General features: G+C 45.7%; 1 protein-coding gene across 2 annotated transcripts; it reads left to right on the plus strand.

Moving 5' to 3' along the window:
* The first annotated feature begins 234 nt into the window (after positions 1-234).
* On the plus strand, positions 235-20,397 carry tesk1a (testis associated actin remodelling kinase 1a). 2 transcript variants are annotated; one of them, XM_045722965.1, is made up of 10 exons: positions 235-448; positions 1,013-1,696; positions 12,462-12,583; positions 13,137-13,185; positions 13,532-13,678; positions 13,810-13,892; positions 14,270-14,360; positions 15,103-15,186; positions 17,343-17,429; positions 17,620-20,397. In XM_045722965.1, exons 2-10 carry the CDS (start codon positions 1,511-1,513, stop codon positions 18,823-18,825), a joined length of 2,055 nt encoding a protein of 684 aa, XP_045578921.1. In that variant the 5' UTR covers positions 235-448; positions 1,013-1,510; the 3' UTR covers positions 18,826-20,397. The 2 variants fall into 2 exon arrangements, with proteins under 2 accessions (XP_045578921.1, XP_045578922.1); XM_045722966.1 differs by having other exon boundaries at positions 1,040-1,696.
* The last annotated feature ends 249 nt before the right edge of the window (positions 20,398-20,646 follow it).

The raw sequence follows: 20,646 nt of genomic DNA on the forward strand, positions 1-20,646 counted from the left end.
ATTTAAACTGACCATATGTTTGAATATCTGCAGTAGTTTGAGCTCATCGGGGTTTTCAGCGAGGGGCACCATTGCTTCAAGTTCCAGCGTGTACAGTAAAAGCACCAGTGGCACAGTGTAACAGAATAATACAATATTAGAAAGAAAAAAAGTGTCATTGCAGTGACCCTTCCGCTTCACGTTATTTTCTCTCAGGCCCCGCCCCGTGTCTCGTCCAATCAGAGAGCTCGTTTAGAAGCGCTTCAAGAGAACGTTATTATTATGGTGGAGATCGACGGCACCGGAGATCAGACCAAGAAACGGATCTAAATCGACTGTAAATCCACGGTAGATTTACCGTCGATTGACCATCTGTAGTTATTGTAACGATCGATTATTCTATTGTGACTGTTTTGACCGAGAAGCCGACACAATTCCGACATCATCCGATACTGCTTTGCAAAGACAGGTAAACCGTTTGATATCCGGCTTATTCGGCCATTATAGCAATCATCCAGGCAGAAATCCCCCGGTAATGAATTTACGGTTGTATTCTGAGCGAGCTCTTCCATTATTAACGTTACAGTGTCTGGTGGAAAGTGCAATCAAGCTCGTTTTGTTTTGATGATCTGTCTTGCAGCAATTTATATTTTCGCTGTTTATGTCAGTCAGCTTAATTCGCCAGCTCTATTTGTCAAGTGTAGAGGAGCGAGTAGCCGAGGGCATGGCTTATCGCCACACAAGGTGCTTTAGTAGCGGCCGTCTGCTACAGCGACAGCAACATTGGATCCTATAAACACCCCGTAGGATCGGGATTATCGATAGGGCTACAATGTAGCTAGTGTTGATTCATTGTAGCCGATCAGATTCAGAATAAACTATTGCAATGAGGTGGTGCTGAAAGATTGCGATAGAAAAATTAACAAGAGGGGGCGTAGCTGACTATATTTGAAGGTTTTCCCTTTGACCTGGATGAACTATAAACTATAACAAATAGGCTGTTCTTAAAACGACTTCCTTCTCTCCCTGACAGTGACAGCTGTGGTCTTTCTGCATGCAGCAATAGGTTCCATCGCCGTTAGGACGAGCCTGCATCGACTGAGACATTGTGATGGGCTGGCTATAGGAGAAGAAACCTGCTGCATGCACCTCCGCCTCCCTCCTCCACCGTCAGCAGCGAGGACAGTACCGTTCAGTGCCTGTATCACCCGTTAACGGGATGACGAAGTGAACCAAGCCTCCTCACGCACCGAACGTTGGATTCCGCATGAGGACTGAATGAGTAGAAAGAGAGGGAGGCAAGAGGTGATGGCGATGCTGATCTAGTGAGAAGGGAAAGCCTATTCATTTTCCCGATTGATTGATTTATCAGGACCCTAACAGCCGACACGGGGTCTGTACCGGGGTTTCAACAACCAATTAATCCCCTCGCACGAGGGAGGACATTTGTCATTCCGAGGAGATGGGAACCGCGAGGGGATGCCGGACTGCGGTTTAAACGTGCCTGTGTCTCTGTGAAAGCACCGCTGTGATGGAGCACGACGAAAGTAGCGACGCGGAGGTTGCTGCGGAGCCCCTTCTGCACGGTATTCACGCGCCCAATCGGATCAGGCCCTCGTCGTACCGGGCACTGCGGAGCGCCGTTTCCAGCCTGGCGCGCATCGATGACTTCGTCTGTGAGAAGATCGGGTCAGGGTTCTTTTCAGAGGTCTTCAAGGTGAGTCTTCAATCCAAGTTATTAACAAAACCAGTTAATTCATCACTGTATAATATTATATTGCAATGCTTAAAAAACAATGTATAGCCTCCTTGTATATATGTGCAGCATACTACTACTTCTGCCATGATCCATGAGGTCTGAACCTTGATGGCACTGGAAGTAGTAGTGTGCCCACCCTTTGACCCAAGGCATCACCTCCTCAAGTCCAGCTTGCTACACAAGGTTCATCACAATATACAGGTCACACACAGGAAAATATGTGTAGGACTGTTGACGGCAGACATCACAACCTGTTATTCTCAGTATAGATGACAGACCACCCTATGACCCCCAGAGAGACACATCTCATAAGCACAGCTACTAGGATCTCCGTTTCATTACATTACACATAAGTAATTGGAGGAAGGCGTCTTCTGTAGGGGGAGTTTTGTTAAGAGCGTGACACTCGGTCTGAACATTAAAGCACTCAGAGTGTAGAGAACCATTGTACCATCTAAGCCGCTGTGAAATATCTTTTCAATAACCAAACATATTGTATTTTCAGCCTTTTTTGAAGTTGGTGTTCAAAACCCGAAAGTAAAAGATGCAAAAACGAAACTTAAGAACGGGAAGCATAGAAATAGCACACACAGAACAGATCTACCACTTTTTAGACTTGCGCTCAATGCAATGACAAATCTAGAACTCACATTTCTATGCTTAAAAAAAGGATACATATTTATATGGTTAGTGTTCCCACACGGACATGTCTCCATGGTACAGCGCTTGTTTACCGAGAACAGATGGAAGACCAAGTGCACTGCCTATGCTAATTAGCTATCTGCGTCTCCGAACACCAGTGTAAATGGAAGACAGACGCCACAAACATGTTGTCACTGAAAAATACTGTCGGCTGCAACTGTGTTAAAAACAGCGTACATACAGTAAGTGTGTATTTTGCATTTTTGAAATGAAAGTACAGAGCTTTATGTTTCTGGAACTGTACCACAACTGAGAATCGATTCATGTTTAGATGGATTATTTGTTTGTTTTGGCTGCCAGAGCCAATTCACCTCTAAACACACCATGTAAGGTCCTTGGACTATAAGGAGTAAGGTTAGACTCTTTAGTCCATTGTTGGGCTAGGATCTAGTCTACTTCTTAGTGACCGGTTCAATATACACTAACAAAAGGTCTCGACATGGTGAAAGAGGTGGGAATCTCTCCGGTGTCATACACACACGTAAACAGACGTACATCACACACACAGAACACACACGCACGTAGGCTACATCACAAACATCACCATTGATGGGGGACCACCATCCCCATCAATCAGTGAACATGATCTTGGACCTAAGGGGGTGTGTATACTGTTAGTGTGTGTAATACAATGAGTGTGTGTGTGTATAATATGAGTGTGAGTGTGTATGCTATGAGTGGGTGTGTGTGTACTAGTCTAAGATTCTTAGTGTGTGTTTATATGCATGGGGATGTGTGCATACTGTATGTCTCCCTCTGTAGTGTTCTATGTGGGTGCTACAGCACTGTGCCCCTGCCCTGCCAGAGAGGTGTGTCTCAGTGGTACTGTGCCCCTGCCCTGCGAGGGAGGTGTGTGTCTCAGTGCCACTGTGCCCCTGCCCTGCTAGAGAGGTGTGTGTCTCAGTGGTACTGTGCCCCTGCCCTGCTAGAGAGGTGTGTGTCTCAGTGGTACTGTGCCCCTGCCCTGCTAGAGAGGTGTGTGTCTCAGTGTCACTGTGCCCCTGCCCTGCTAGAGAGGTGTGTGTCTCAGTGGTACTGTGCCCCTGCCCTGCTAGAGAGGTGTGTGTCTCAGTGGTACTGTGCCCCTGCCCTGCTAGAGAGGTGTGTGTCTCAGTGGTACTGTGCCCCTGCCCTGCCAGGGAGGTGTGTGTCTCAGTGGTACTGTGCCCCTGCCCTGCCAGGGAGGTGTGTGTCTCAGTGGTACTGTGCCCCTGCCCTGCCAGGGAGGTGTGTGTCTCAGTGGTACTGTGCCCCTGCCCTGCCAGGGAGGTGTGTGTCTCAGTGGTACTGTGCCCCTGCCCTGCCAGAGAGGTGTGTGTCTCAGTGGTACTGTGCCCCTGCCCTGCCAGGGAGGTGTGTGTCTCAGTGGTACTGTGCCCCTGCCCTGCCAGGGAGGTGTGTGTCTCAGTGGTACTGTGCCCCTGCCCTGCCAGGGAGGTGTGTGTCTCAGTGTGGCAGAGAGGCGGAGAGGACTGTGTGATTACAGGAGAACAGGTCGCGCTCACTGCTCACATTAAGCTGATTACCTCTCAGGCCCTGTGTGTGTGTGTGTGTGTGTGTGTGTGTGTGTGTGTGTGTGTGTGTGTGTGTGTGTGTGTGTGTGTGTGTGTGTGTGTGTGTGTGTGTGTGTGTGTGTGTGTGTGTGTGTGTGTGTGTGTGTGTGTGTGTGTGTGTGTGTGTGTGTGTGTGTGTGTGTGTGTGTGTGTGTGTGTGTGTGTGTGTGTGTGTGTGTCTAAAATGTAAACTATAACAAATTCACTGTGAACTCAAGGTGTGATGGTGAGCACATCAGTGTGTGGGGACTTAGTCACATCCCCTATGGGTGGAACTGGGGGTGTTGATTTTCTACACGTGTGTGTTTGTGCCTGTTTGTGCCTGTGTGTGTTTGTGCCTGTGTGTGTTTTTTCAAACCTCAAGGTCAGTGGCTGCTGTATAAATGCCCATGTCGTTACATCTCCCACCACCACCACAGACTATTAACATGACAGTCAATGTGTTCACTGGGCCAAGATACAGTCTGTTACTGACACACAACATCAATGTGTTCACTGGGCCAAGGTACAGTCTGTTACTGACACACAACATCAATGTGTTCACTGGGCCAAGATACAGTACATTACTGATACACAACATCAATGTGTTCACTGGGCCAAGATACAGTCTGTTACTGACACACAACATCAATGTGTTCACTGGGCCAAGATACAGTCTGTTACTGACACACAACATCAATGTACAAATCTGCTTAGGCTGATATAAGCCTGATATAAGCCTGCAGAACAGTCAAATGACCATGCATTAAAAGCATAAGATTCCTGAGCCCCAGTATGTTATTTGCCTCTGGTGAAAGTATTATGTTTTCTATATTGGCCAGTTCTACATTCCATTGTGCTTAATGATCTTTAGCTTTTCATTCTCTAAGCTCTGAACCTCTCTCTCTCTAGTTAGGTGGGTCTGAACCTCTCTCTCTCTCTCTCTCTCTCTCTCTCTCTCTCTCTCTCTAGTTAGGTGGGTCTGAACCTCTCTCGCTCTCTCTCTCTAGTTAGGTGGGTCTGAACCTCTCTCTCTCTCCCTAGTTAGGTGGGTCTGCAAATACAGTCCAACCTTTCATTTGTTTGCACACTTCAGTTTGTCTTGGATAAGAGCCTTGATTTCTTTCCTCCTATATCTTAGTCACATCCCCTATGGGTGGAACTGGGGGTGTTTATTTTGTACACGTGTGTGTTTGTGTGTGTGCACCTCCCAGTATGTAAAGGTTGTACTTTGTAAGTATAAGTTAGTATGTAAAGGTTGTACTTTGTAAGTATAAGTTAGTATGTAAAGGTTGTACTTTGTAAGTATAAGTTAGTATGTAAAGGTTGTACTTTAAGTATAAGTTAGTATGTAATGGTTGTACTTTGTAAGTATAAGTTAGTATGTAATGGTTGTACTTTGCTTCTGAAGGGTGTTATCATCATGCTGTCAGAGTGGGAAGTGTTTATTCAGTTAGTCATAAAACTGAACTTGGAGATTAAACATTTAAAAGGTTAAATATATGTTATGACCTCATGCATAGTGTGGGGCAACTTCCTGATAACAGACATCAACGACAATAGAATTCAAATATACCAAGACTGACACGATTGGCTCTTTCAAATGTTTACGCCCTCCACTGAGGCATGCCAGAGAGACTAAGGAGACTTCTCTGACCAACATCCCATTGACAGCCCAACTAGCCAACATCTGAATGTTATTCCTAACCTTAACTAAACACTTAACCCTAACCCTATCTTAACCTTCATTTTAACCAATCAACATTGGTTTGCTGGTCAGCCACGTCCCTTTTACTTTTTCCCTGAGGCTCAATTGGAAAGCGGCAGTGGAAACAGTCTTGGTGGATAAGCATTTTGTGGTCGTTGATTTTTTTTTTTTCAGCAGGAAGTAGTGAACTATACAGGGATTGGAATGGCGTGATATTTGGTAGGAATACTATGTTTAATGCTGTTCACTAGACCTGATTCTCAACTTGACATATGCCTCACAGGAGTGGCTTCATGTAAATTAGGCCCCAGATTCAAACCCCATCTCTCTTGATCATAGACCCCTGAACAAGGCAGTTAACCCACTGTTCCTAGGCCGTCATTGTAAATAAGAATTTGCTCTTTAAAAAAAAAAAAAATTATATTTAACCAGGTAGGCCAGTTGAGAACAAGCAAAGCAGTGCGACCAAAAACAACAACACAGAGTTACACATGGGATAAACAAATGTACAGTTAATAACACAATAGAAAAATCTGTATACAGTGTGTGCAAATTAAGTAAGGAGGTAAGGCAATAAATAGGCCATAGTGGCAAAGTAATTACAATTTAGCAATTAACACTGGAGTGATAGATGTGCAAGTAGAAATACTGGTGTGCAAAAGAGAAGAAAAACAAATATGGGGATGAGGTAGGTAGTTGGATGGGCTATTTACAGATGGGCTGTGTACAGCTGTAGCAATCAGTAAGATGCTTTGACAGCTGATGCTTAAAGTTAGTGAGGGAGATATAAGTCTCCAACTGCAGTGATTTTTGCAATTCGTTCCAGTCATTGGCAGCAGAGAACTGGAAGGAAAGGCAGCCAAAGGAGGTGTTGGCTTTGGGGATGACCAGTGAAATATACCTGCTGGAGCGCGTACTACGGGTGGGTGTTTCTATGGTGACCAGTGAGCTGAGATAACAGATTTTTACCTAGCAAAGACTTATAGATGACCTGGAGCCAGTGGGTTTGGCGACAAATATGTAGCGAGGATCAGCCAATGGAAGCATACAGGTCGCAGTGGTGGGTAGTATATGGGGCTTTGGTGACAAAACGGATGGCACTGTGATAGACTGCATCCAATTTTCTGAGTAGAGTGTTGGGGGCTATTTTGTAAATGACATCGCCAAAGTCAAGGATCGGTAGGATAGTCAGTTTTACGAGGGTTGCAGCATGAGTGAAGGAGGCTTTGTTGCGAAATAGGAAGCCGATTCTAGATTTAATTTTGGATTGGAGATGCTTAATATGAGTCTGGAAGGAGAGTTTACAGTTTAACCAGACACCTAGGTATGTATAGTTGTCCACTTATTCTAAGTCAAAACCGTCCAGAGTAGTGATGCTTGTCGGGCGGGCGGGTGCGGGCAGCGATCGGTTGAAGAGCATGCATTTAGTTTTACTAGCATTTAAGAGCAGTTGGAGGCCACGGAAGGAGTGTTGTATGACATTGAAGCTCGGCTGGAGGTTTGTTAACACAGTGTCCAAAGAAGGGACAGATGTATACAGAATGGTGTCGTCTGCGTAGCGGTGGATCAAAGAATCACCCGCAGCAAGAGCGACATCATTGATATATACTGAGAAAAGAGTCGGCCCGAGAATTGAACCCTGTGGCACCCCCATAGAGACTGCCAGAGGTCCTGACAACAGGCCCTCCAATTTGACACACTGAACTCTGTCTGAGAAGTAGTTAGTGAACCAGACGAGGCAGTCATTAGAGAAACCAAGGCTGTTGAGTCTGCCAATAAGAATACGGTGATTGACAGAGTCGAAAGGCTTAGCCAGGTCGATGAAGATGGCTGCACAGTACTGTCTTTTATCGATGGCAGTTATGATATCATTTAGGACCTTGAGCGTGGCTGAGGTGCACCTGTGACCAGCTCAGAAACCGGATTGCATAGCGAAGAAGGTACGGTGGGAGCCGAAATGGTTGGTGATCTGTTTGTTAACTTGGCTTTCGAAGACTTTAGAAAGGCAGGGCAGGATGGATATAGGTCTGTAACAGTTTGGGTCTAGAGTGTCTCCCCTTTGAAGAGGGGTATAACCGCGGCCGTTTTCCAATCTTTGGGAATCTGACGATACGAAAGAGAGGTTGAACAAACTAGTAATAGGGGTTGCAACAATGGCGGTGGATAATTTTAGGAAGAGAGGGTCCAGATTGTCTAGCCCAGCTGATTTGTAGGGATCCAGATTTTGCAGCTCTTTCAGAACATCAGCTGTCTAGATTTGGGTGAAGGAGAAAAGGGGGGGGGGCAGAGCTGTTGTCTGAGGTAGGGGTAGCCAGGTGGAAAGCATGGCCAGCCATAGAGAAATGCTTATTGAAATTCTCAATTATCGTGGATTTATCGGTGGTGACAGTGTTTCCTATCCTCAGTGCAGTGGGCAGCTGGGAAGAGGTGCTCTTATTCTCCATGGACTTTACAGTGTCCCAAAACGTTTTGGAATTAGTGCTGCAGGATACACATTTCTGTTTGAAAAGCTAGCCTTTGCTTTCCCAACTGACTGAGTATATTGGTTCCTGACTTCCCTGAAAAGTTACATATCGCGGGGGCTATTCGATGCTAATGCAGTATGCCACAGGATGTTTTTTTGCTGGTCAAGGGCAGGTAAGTCTGGAGTGAACCAAGGGCTATATCTGTTCTTAGTTCTACATTTTTTGAATGGGGCATGCCTATTTAAGATAGTGAGGAAAGCACTTTTAAAGAACAACCAGGCATCCTCTACTGACGGGATGAGGTCAATATCCTTCCAGGATACCCGGGCCAGGTCGATTAGAATGGCCTGCTCGCAGAAGTGTTTTAGGGAGCGTTTGACTGTGATGAGGGGTGGTCTTTTGACCGCGGACCCAAAACGGATGCAGGCAATGAGGCAGTGATTGCTGAGATCCTGGTTGAAAACAGCAGAGGTGTATTTAGAGGGCAAGTTGGTCAGGATGATATCCATGAGGGTGCCCATGTTTACAGATTTAGGGTTGTACCTGGTAGGTTCTTTGATAATTTGTGTGAGATCGAGGGCATCTAGCTTAGATTGTGGGATGGCCGGGGTGTTAAGCATATCCCAGTTTAGGTCATCTAACAGTACGAACTCAACATATGTTGTCTAGGGTACAGCTGGGAGATGAGGGGGGTCTATAACAAGCTGCAGCAGTGAGAGAATTATTTCTGGAGATGGAGTTGAAGCTCGAACTGTTTGGGCATAGGCCTGGATAGTATGAAGGAACTCTGCAGGCTATCTCTGCAGTGGATTGCAACTCCGCCCCCTTTGACAGTTCTGTCTTGATGGAAAATGTTGCAGTTGGGGATGGAAATTTCTGAATTTTTGGTGATCTTCCTAAGGCAGGATTCAGACATGTCTAGGACATCAGGGTTGGCAGAGTGTGCTGAACAGTGAGTAAAGCAAACTTAGGGAGGAGGCTTCTGATGTTAACATGCATGAACCCAAGGCTTTTACGGTTACAGAAGTCCACAAATTAGAGCGCTTGGGGACACACAGGGCCTGGGTTAACCTCTACATCACCAGAGGAACAGAGGAGGAGTAGGATGAGGGTACGGCTAAAGGCTATAATAACTGTTCGTCTAGTGCGTTGGGGACAGAGAATAAAAGGAGCAGATTTCTGAGCGTGGTAGGATAGATTCAGGGCATAGTGTACAGACGAGTATGGTAGGGTGCGAGTACAGTGGCGGTAAACCTAGGCATTGAGTGACGATGAGAGAGGTTGCATCTCTGGAGGCACCAGTTAAGCTGGGTGCGGTCTCCGCATGTGTGGAGGGTGGGACAAAGGAGCTATCTTAGGCATGTTGAGCGGGACTAGGGGCTCCGCAGTAAAATAAAACAATGAGAGCTGCCCTAAACAACAGTATACAAGGCATATTGACATTAGAGAGCGGCATAAAGCAATCACAAGTGTTGATTGAGAGAGCTAAGACAACAACGGTAAGACAACAACGGGTAAACAACTAAGACAACAACATCGGGTAAATGGCGATAAATGGACAGAGAGGGTCAGTTAGCTACACACAAGGCCTGAGTTTGAGGCTGGGGCCGACAGATAAACAAAATTAAGTACTGTGGTAATAAACAGTCCAGCAGGCATCAGCTGTGTAGCCGAGTGATCATAGGGTCCAATGAGCAGCAATAGATGAAACAGGGAGCCGTTCGGTAGTCGTTACTACGCTAGGCGAGCGGGAGACGCCGTTCAGAAAGCTAGCGGGCTGGCAGATGGATCTTCAGCGACATCCACAAGGCAGTGGCCGGTTGAGAGCACATCGGCCGAATTATGTCAGCAGGCCAGTCGTGATGGATCGGCGGGGCATCGTGTCAACAAAGGGTCCCGTCCAATTGGCAAGAGAGGTATTGTAGTTGGTGTACTTTGTTGGCTAGCCGGGATATAGGCCTAGCTCGAGGCTAACTGGTGCTTGCTTCTAGACAGGAACGATAGCCACAATAGCCACTCGGTAGCAGCTAGCTAGCTGCGATGATCCGTTATAAGGTCTAACAAAATTGCAGATCCGTACCACATTGGGTGAGGTGGGTTGCAGAAAGGTATATTTAATTCAAAAATGGAAAAAAGAGATTGCAATATATACAAAAAACCTAAGAAAAAATATGAATATTTACACGGGACAAAATAACACACGTCTTACTGCTACGCCATCTTGGATCTTAACTGACTTGCCTAGTTAAATAAAGGTTAAATAATTGTGTTATTTTTTATTTACACAGCTCATGCCGTCAATAGTTAATATTCACTAATCGTTTGATTGGCTAGACAACATCCTGTTCTTGCTTCATTCACCCTGCATGATCCTGATTGATTAGAATACAGGTCAATGATACTAAAGCTGACACTGTTTTGCATTGGTCTTTCCAATGGAAATAGTTTTACAGACTGTTTTAGTTCCACTTCATATTGGTTTACATTTTAAGAGTTGACTGGTGTGTTTGGAGGGTGTGTGTATACTGTAGTGTGTGTGTGTTTAAGAGGCTGAGACTGTCTTGTCTATGTTGTGATGTCACAGTGACGGTACCCTGGATTTGTGCAGATCAAGAGGGGTGATGGGAAATCCAGAAAGCCTATTAGTGCGGAGCGGCTATTAAATACACACACACACACACTTTATGTTCTTCTAACCTCATGGGGACCTAAAATGTATTTCCATTCACAATCCTATTTTCCAGAACCTTAACCCGAACCTTAACCTGTAACCCTGAACCTAACTCCTATCTAACTCTAATTGCAAACCTAACCTCTAAGCTTAAAATAGCCTTTGTCCTAATGGGGAACATGGGAAATGTCCCCATGATGGAGAGTTTTCCTTGATTTACAATCCTTTTGGGGATTTTAGGTCCCCCCCCCCCCCACACACATACACACACAGTCTGGCAGGTCCAGATATAAGCAAAAAGCCACACATAGGTCTACAACCAATCATTGATCATAACACATGTCACATGCTAGTACTGTATGTATACACACACTACTTACTCACTAATGGCAGCTAACACGCAACACATCCACCTCCTATTTCTCTTCCCCCTGTTTCGGTCCACTTTCTGCCATTTAGTTTCTAGTGAATACCACCCAGTCCTCTCTCTCACCCCATCTCCATGGTTGTCTCTAGTGAATACCACCCAGTCCTCTCTCTCACCTCATCTCTATGGTTGTCTCTAGTGAATACCACCCAGTCCTCTCTCTCAACTCATCTCCATGGTTGTCTCTAGTGAATACCACCCAGTCCTCTCTCTCACCTCATCTCTATGGTTGTCTCTAGTGAATACCACCCAGTCCTCTTTCACCCCATCTATATGGTTGTCTCTAGTGAATACCACCCAGTCCTCTCTCTCACCTCATCTCCATGGTTGTCTCTAGTGAATACCACCCAGTCCTCTCTCTCACCTCATCTCTATGGTTGTCTCTAGTGAATACCACCCAGTCCTCTCTCTCACCTCATCTCTATGGTTGTCTCTAGTGAATACCACCCAGTCCTCTCTCTCACCTCATCTCTATGGTTGTCTCTAGTGAATACCACCCAGTCCTCTCTCTCACCTCATCTCTATGGTTGTCTCTAGTGAATACCACCCAGTCCTCTCTCTCACCTCATCTCTATGGTTGTCTCTAGTGAATACCACCCAGTCCTCTCTCTCACCTCATCTCTATGGTTGTCTCTAGTGAATACCACCCAGTCCTCTCTCTCACCTCATCTCCATGGTTGTCTCTAGTGAATACCACCCAGTCCTCTCTCTCACCTCATCTCTATGGTTGTCTCTAGTGAATACCACCTAGTCCTCTTTCACCATCTCTATGGTTGTCTCTAGTGAATACCACTCAGTCCTCTTTCACCATCTCTATGGTTGTCTCTAGTGAATACCACCCAGTCCTCTCTTTCACCCCATCTCAGCTTGCCCTCCTCAAACCCTAAGCACAGATCTAGGATCAGCTTGCCCTCCTCAAACCCTAAACTGCGTCACTTGGGGCTCACGAGTGGCGCAGCGGTCTCAGGGCTTGAGGCGTCACTACAGACACCCTGGTTCGAATGCAGGCTGTATCATAACCGGCCGTGATTGGGAGTCCCATAGGGTGGTGCACAGTTGGCCCAGCGTCGTCCGGGTTTGGCTGGTGTAGGCCGTCTTTGTAATTAAGAATTTGATCTTAACTGACTTGTCTAGTTAAATAAAGGTTAAATTTAAACAATTAAAATAATAATCTCTATGGTTGTCTGAATCAGTGCTGCTCTCTGTCTCCCCCTGCAGGTGCAGCACAGGATCACAGGCCAGGTGATGGCCCTAAAGATGAACACTCTGGCCAGCAACAAGGCCAACATGCTCAGGGAGGTCCAGCTCATGAACCGGCTCTGCCACCCCAATATACTCGGGTATGTCTAGAGCTAGACACACACACACACACACACACACACACACACACACACACACACACACACACACACACACACTGCATGCACAATGTACACACTTGGCTATGTACAGTGCATATTGCACAGCTGCCCTGTCAGCCTCGCTCAGACCCATTAGTAGTAGCACTGTGTTGTTGTCACAGATTGAAGGGTTTAGTTATTATAATCTTTGTGGTTGTTTTGTGTCTGTAGTAGCCTACCTTTGCTGTGGGTAGAACTTGTGTCAACTCTCAACAGCACCACCCAGTGGAAAAGACACAACTGCTGTCCATTAGCTGGCTAGCTACATTTCATTTTACTGTTAAATCTGGAAAGATGGACAGACAGAAAACTAGCTAGTAAACTGCTGCCACCATTATCAGACAGAGAACAGACACACACAAACTCTCTTCAAATTTGAAGACAATGTTGGAATCATCGAAACCTCTGTCAACTAGGTTTGAAATCACATTGTTGTTTTTAGCTGTATAGATGATGTATTTCGGATGTTTTCCCCCTCTCTCTCTCTGCTCAGGTTCCTGGGAGTGTGTGTACACGAGGGCCAACTCCATGCTCTAACTGAGGTGAGCTCATCCTGATTCTGTCTCTCTGGAGGGAGTCCTTGCATTTTATCTTCCAGAGACAATAGTGTCTATGGTAAAGGAATTGGCTGAATGCATGGGTCATAGAAAGTAATGAAGATATGTGTTGCGTTCCATTTAAATTACAATCTGCAAATACCTGCAAAGAACATTGGCTAAAGTCTCTACAGAATATTAGGTCCTTACAATGCCTATGGAAATGTTTAACGTTTCAGGAACCACATCAATTTAGTGTAGGGTTAATTATGTAAGGCATGCACAGAAACTGTGTGTCTGGAATGGACTCAATCTCATGGACTATGTGTGTTGTTGTCATGGTTACCTACAGTACATCAACGGGGGTAACCTGGAGCAGCTGCTGGACAGTGACAAGTATCTGTCATGGTCAGTGAGGATGGGTCTGTCTCAGGACATCGCCTGTGGCCTGCAGTATCTCCACAGCAAGGGCATCTTCCACAGAGACCTCACCTCCAAGGTAGGAGATAGGAGCATACAGGGGACCAGACAGACACAAAGTAACACTTCTCTTCACTTCATCTTGCACTAATCCTCCATTTCATCTCTCACACACACTCATATGCCCTCTCTCTCCTCTCTCTCTTATAGAACTGTCTGGTGCGCTGTGAGAATGGTGTGTTCACTGCAGTGGTGGGAGACTTTGGTCTGGCAGAGAAGATTCCAGACTACAGGTTAGTGCTGTGAGAAGATTCCAGACTACAGGTTAGTGCTGTGAGAAGATTCCAGACTACAGGTTAGTGCTGTGAGAAGATTCCAGACTACAGGTTAGTGCTGTGAGAAGATTCCAGACTACAGGTTAGTGCTGTGAGAAGATTCCAGACTACAGGTTAGTGCTGTGAGAAGATTTCAGACTACAGGTTAGTGCTGTAAGAAAGTTCCTCCAGATTACAGGAAGACTATATGACTGGCTCCCCATATTCCCATCAGGAATCCACATATAGCCTACAGTCTAGATGAGTTAGTTAAATGTGTTGTACATTCTATTCTGTTTTTCTCTCCTGAAAAATCAATGTGTTCTATATTAATGTGTTATTTTCCTCTCCTCCAGTGACGGGGCTGATCAGCAGCCTCTGGCCGTGGTGGGCTCCCCCTACTGGATGGCCCCGGAGGTGCTGAGAGGAGAGGTCTATGATGAAAAGGTACTAACAGTAGCACAGATAGAACAATGAGACAGATCTTTCACCGGATGTATAAATGTGAAGCATCCAGTTGGCGTTTCCAGTCACTAACAAATATGGTGATGAGAGGAAGCCCAGAGGACGGCAGTGGGAGAAGATGGAATGTGGCCGACATTCTGCTAATATACTCATCGATGAAACATTTGATCTCAATACAGTTTTCTGTTGCCACAGCTACAATCTGTTAGGAAAAGAGTGGACAAATTATTGTAGACTTTACCCTTTGCCAGAGTTGCGTTGTTTAGAAGGAGTGCAAAGGTCAATTGAGTTATTCCATGCGTGCACTAGAGTAGGTGTTACCTAATGAAAATATGCAAATGCATGGTAGAACGAGCCAATGGGATCTCGCTAGCTCGTGCTTGGCTCTGCCCACTATGGCTCATTTGTTACCATTGGAAACGACAGGCTGTGGTTTATCTTAGTTAAGTTATACAAATCTTTGACAGTAGTCAACTGTTTCCTGGCTGCTATCTCGCTGGTCCGGGTGCATAATTAGACAAAGCAAACACAGTAATATAATGCAATAATACTATGCTATAATGCAATCTGTAAGGACAACTGTTCCATGTCCCTGCTGTGTTATTCTGGATGTGTCTAGTGGGTCTTGCTAATATATATGTTGCTATCATATGACCAGACTTTTTCAATGCGTATTATTGTGAATATTTCAAGTGAGATGTGATTGGCTGACTCTGACCCCTAGGTGGATGTGTTTGCCTATGGAATCATCCTGTGTGAAATCATCGCCCGGATAGAGGCTGATCCGGACTTCCTACCTCGCACTGAGGTACACACACACACACACACACACACCCAACCCCACAGTGTATGACAGGCACACAGTTAACCAATGTTTTTCCTTTTTTACACAATCACACAACCGTAAATCAATGGTTTCATACTATCACACAACAAACTGACAGTGTAAACCCTTAATCCAAACCCTTAATCCTTTCAACACCACTCTTTTCCACTTTGACCCAGAAAATAAGTGCCCTGCCTGTCCTTATTGCACACTATCACATGTAACTGCAGTGGAAAACTTGGATATTTTATCACTGCAGTACAGGGCAGCAGTTCCAGCTGCGTGTGAGGTTTAAAGTGGAACTGACAGCGTTTTCACTACTGTAACGACCCTGGGTTTATAAGAGCAGATATCGACTCTGCCACTTGAGCATGCTTTTGGGGCATAGTCGATAGCGCGCTGGACTTCGGGCTAGAAGGTCGAGGGTTTGAGGCCTGCTCCATTACACTACTTTGCAGATATGAAACAAACAGACAATCATAATATCAGCAAAACATATCATAATCCCAGTTCATGCTACAAAACCAACTTCATAAGAGGTTTTAAAAAGAGGTTATATTTGACTCAAAATTCCATGACGTACACGAAGGTATTGTTGGCAGAATAGATGGATGCAGTTCAATTAATTAATATAATTCAACAATGCATTTCTTGGTAGTCCAAAACATATTGCAACCAGGTTGTAAATCATTGCTGACCGACTTTTCCCCCTCATTGTTTTTCGGTGGGTACAGCGAGTTGCAGGTGTCATTTGGTTAGCTAGCAAAAAATGTGCTTTTGCTTTTGCTAGCTATGCTGAACTTGAATTACTTTTATCTGGTTAGCATATCTCTTGCGTTCGTAAGACGAATATATGAATTGATAAACACCCAACACGCGCTGAATATGACCGGTGTCAATAAATGTAGGCAAAACAAGTAACAGCGGATGAGTGGAATGGTATCAAAAACATGAAACGCATGATTTGATGCTATTCTATTTGCTTCGATCCAGCCATTATTATGAGCCATCCTCCTCTCAAGCCTCCACTGATGTAAACAGTCTAACCAGCTCTGCTAGTGCGAGTAAAATGGTCAGTGAGGTGTTCTCTCATTTGTGTCCAGTGTCAATTGTGCAGTCTACATTTACGAACAGACAATCTGACAAGGCTCTGAATTTATCGAACGACTCAGTGACACTAACAAACTGGAGGCAATTTATGAATGCACCCGTAGCTATTTGTCAATCGAATATATTTGGCATGCATTGGCAGGCAAGCTGCAGAAGTACGAGCAGGCAAGTTACTATTCTCCATCGTTTATCAGTGCTATTTTGACGGTCAACTAGCTGGAAAAGTTTGCGAGGGTTTGTCTAATGTTCCCTCATTAGATTTTGCCTCATCTTTCTCTGGCTTACATTAGTTGTTGGTCTGGTTGATGTGGATAACTGAGGGAGAGAGCCTGCCTTTTCATGGTTGTTTAATCAATAGTACTGTACAGTACCCAAATGTAAGAGTACTCCTGTGGTATTTGCAGAAATCCATTTAGGTGGCTTTAATTATCTAAAGTCGCGCTGTTGCTATTGTCTGTAAACACACAGTCCAGGTAGTTCAAAGTGAACGATGGCAGGCTGGTGTGGCAAATGGCCTATTTGCATAAAGCCCTATGGAAGCTGTTTATTGGCGATGGTGCACCTGACTGCATAGACTCCGGTCCTGGACGAGACAGATGTTTTTCTTTTAGGTTTTATTTACTACAGTGTCTATTAATTGTCCAAACACACGGCCGCTTTCTCACTCTATATTTATTGCTATAGAATTTTCACAAATTCCTTACTTAGTATACAGTATGTAATTCCCAAACATTCTAAGAATTTATGACATCGTGTAAATGATGTCATAAGTGCTCGCTTGTCAGAAAGTTTCTAAAAAATATATAGTGTCATATTCTTCCTGGGGGTCTATATGAACAGATTTTAATAAGATTTCATGTTGCTAAAATGCTGTCAGTTACACTGTGATAGTTATACTCATTAAAGTGTATGTCTCCATCTAGTGGATATTATGGAGAACTACAACATGTATGTTTTTTAAACCTAGTCAGACAAACTGATAGTTGCCTACATTAAAAGATGATGATGATGATCCTCTGTGTGTGCAGGACTTTGGCCTAGACGTTGATGCCTTTGAGAACCTGGTTGGGGACTGTCCAACACCATTCCTCAACCTTGCAGTCCTCTGCTGCAATGTAAGATACAGACAGACTGACAACCTGACAGATTGACTGACTTCATAATAATTGCATGCATCCTTGACTCTGTGTACATACTTACTGTAAATGCACAGACTGACAACCTAAAACCAACCATACATTCCAAAAAGTAGGCACTGTTTACACTCTTCCTGGCCCCCTCACTCTGTTTCTCCCTCTTTCTCAGATGAATGCAAAGATACGTCCCTCATTCTCTGAGATAGTGGTCTTGCTGGAGGGGATGGAGAGAGGAGAGGAGGAGAGGAAGACGGCCATCCCTCTGGGTGATTGTCTCTCCTCAGAACCCGCCACCGTCCACATCAGCCCCTACCGACGACGGAGTTCCCTCTGTCGCCCCGGTGACCAGCAGTTGTCACGGAGCCAGTCTGAAATGCTTCCCCCAACGACGCCCCCACTCGGCACCCCGGCCCGGGTCAACCCCTTCTCCCTGCGGCAGGACCTGAACGGGGGCCGCATCAAGCTCTACGACACCCCAAGCAAGTCTGTCATCTCCCTGACCTTCACCCTCCCTCAGCAGCCTGATCCCTGCGCCTCTCCCCCCCTCAGGGGAAACCTCTTACTCCGCGGGCCCCCCCGACGCTGCCAGTCCCTCCCCTGCACCCCCGAGCCGGGGCGAACCCTCTCCCTCCTCCGGGACCCCGACCTGCAGAGCTTGGAGAAAGAGGAGAAGGTGGAGGATGAAAGAAGGAAGGAGAAGGGAGGGATGGTGGAGGATGGAAGGAGGAAGGAGAAGGGAGGGATGGTGGAGGATGTGTCAGATGATTCAGGGCTGCCTCTGGAGCTGGACATGGTGTCTCTGGATCCTCTGGAAGAGGAAGACGAGGAAGGTTTTTCTCTTGGGGAGCCTATGGACTGCAGCAGGTCTCCTGACACACTAGAGGGCGCTGTCCCTACACCAGGGAGACGTCTACTACACCCAGCCTCGTCCTCTTCCTCCCTGTTTCTGCAGCCTAACGGCTGGGGCCACCCAGTCTCCAATGCCCCTCCCTCCCTCCCTCCTCTCCCTCGCCTGGACAACAACAACGGCTCGGCGATGGTGGTCGTCGGCCGTCCGATTGGCTGGAGGGCTAGCGGCTACCGCGCCGCAATCCCGGGGCCCCCGGCTGGCCTCGCCCCTGAACAAGATGAGGTCATTTCCTGTCCAGGCTGCTGTCTGATTGGGCTGAGCTTTCCATCCGTGTGCCTGAAGGGGGTGCCGACCCCTCGCCACGTTACGCCCCGACGACCCTACCGGAACCTCAACGGGGGGGGCATCAGTGACCCTTCAGCTGCCACGGCAACCAAGGGACTGCTTTGTTGCGGGGCGAACGGTCTCGCTCCTCCAACCGCACCTTGCGTGCCTGGGCTGCCCCTACCAGAGGCACAGACTTAGGAAGGGCTCCCCCTAGTGGGCTGACTGACCAACAACATCAACACCAGTGACATTACTGAGACTGACCTGTTCTGTTTACTGATGCTATTACTATTTATTATTACTATTAGGAACTGGGGAGCTGATGATGATGATGATGATGAAGATTGCTACTACTACCTGAAGTGGATGAAGTGTGTGTGTGTGTGTGTGTGTGTGTGTGTGTGTGTGTGTGTGTGTGTGTGTGTGTGTGTGTGTGTGTGTGTGTGTGTGTGTGTGTGTGTGTGTGTGTGTGTGTGTGTGTGATTGAGGAGGTGGTGGGGACACTGGTGGTTGTATTGGGAGTAAGAGGGAGAAGCAGAATAGGAAACCAGAAGTGGGTTATTAATGTGAGTTCTAATATATTGGTTGTTGACCTGGAGCCATTTGATAATGTCATTGTGTCCTTGCTTTGTTCACTCACTTTCTACACTCTGAATCTTTCTATTTGATTCCTCATAATGATTCTTCACTGGTCTGGGTGGTGCTGGAGATTTGTATTGAATTCAAACAGGTGCTTCTTCTTCCCTCAAGCCTCAGTGTTCTTCCCATAACCCACTATGATCCAGGTATCCTCTCAGTGTGTGGGTGTGTGTGTTGTGTGTGTTTTAACAGCCTGTGTAACTTTGAAACCGCATGAAAAGCAATTCTCCTAGCTTACTTATGTATTGTAATGATTAATTCACTTTAAGTTCTGTGTGTGTGTCAGAGGGAGAGAAATGGTATGTGTGACTGAATGACTAAGGTTTGTCCCCTGATGTCTATTTTGAAATGTTAAATGTTCGCAGGTCATTTCCCCGTACCTGTGTGTGTGAGATTAGAGAACTGAGTGTAATAATTTCATATAAAGTTATTGAGGTGTACATAATCTTTACTATAATGTTTTTTTGACACTATTGATGAGAATCACTCCACTCTTGATTTCATAGGGCTACTGGTTCCGTACCTGTTGAAGTTGACTCTGTAACTGAAATGGCACCCTATTCCCTATATAGTGCGCTACTTTTGACCATGGCCCATGGGGCTTTGGTAAAAATAGGATGCCATTTTGTCTGTTGTCCCCAGAGCTTAAGGTGTGTTTGTCTCCCTCTGCTGGTCTGGAGGACCCAGGCTCACCAGGCCACTGGCTCACAGGCTGTGTCTCATTACTCTTTAATGGCTTCCTTTCCTCATACGCTTTCCTTCTAGCAGAAGCTATACATGACCAGACCAGGGAAAAATCCAGGCTTTAGTTTTTGACCTGGAGGTCACTTGGTCAGGAAAAAGTCCTGGCCATATTCATATCATATCAACTGATATGAGGGGACTTAAAAAGGTTTATGACTATATGGCTATAGCTATTAATATTCATAACCAGTTCTAACCACTTAATCTAGCTAGTGATCTGTAGGAAAGAAAGAGGAGGAAACATAAACCAGTGTATTGGGACGTAGCCGGTCTCACTCAACTCTACTGGTCAGAGTATCTTTTATTACTTCACTGTTTAAACAGCATGATTTACAGAGTCTGGACAACTGTGTGCATCCATCCAAATAAATCCACTGTTGCGTCCCATATTGATGATGTCATAATGACAGTGGTATGAACACCGACCCATATGTCCATGGAACAACCGAGTCAGGGAGTGTAATGCACTTTCTTTTTTAAGGCTGAGAATCTTGTTGATTAAAATATTATTTATGAAATCATGCATGTAGCTAACTAGTAAACCCTTCTACTGGCTGGGATGTTGATTGGTCTGTTGCTAGTTGGTATAATCATTTATTATTATGGAAATATGTGTCTGTTCCTTTCCGGAAACAA

Source organism: Salmo salar, chromosome ssa08, assembly GCF_905237065.1.
Source record: "Salmo salar chromosome ssa08, Ssal_v3.1, whole genome shotgun sequence".
Lineage (NCBI taxonomy): Eukaryota > Metazoa > Chordata > Actinopteri > Salmoniformes > Salmonidae > Salmo > Salmo salar.

Bases quoted from the DNA above. Each gene is read 5' to 3' on its own strand.
- tesk1a (XM_045722965.1), top strand. From the start codon at position 1,511: ATGGAGCACGACGAAAGTAGCGACGCGGAGGTTGCTGCGGAGCCCCTT. The intron at 1,697-12,461 runs GTGAGTCTTCAA...CTCCCCCTGCAG, and splicing joins TCTTTTCAGAGGTCTTCAAG to GTGCAGCACAGGATCACAGG. The intron at 15,187-17,342 runs GTACACACACAC...CTGTGTGTGCAG, and splicing joins ACTTCCTACCTCGCACTGAG to GACTTTGGCCTAGACGTTGA.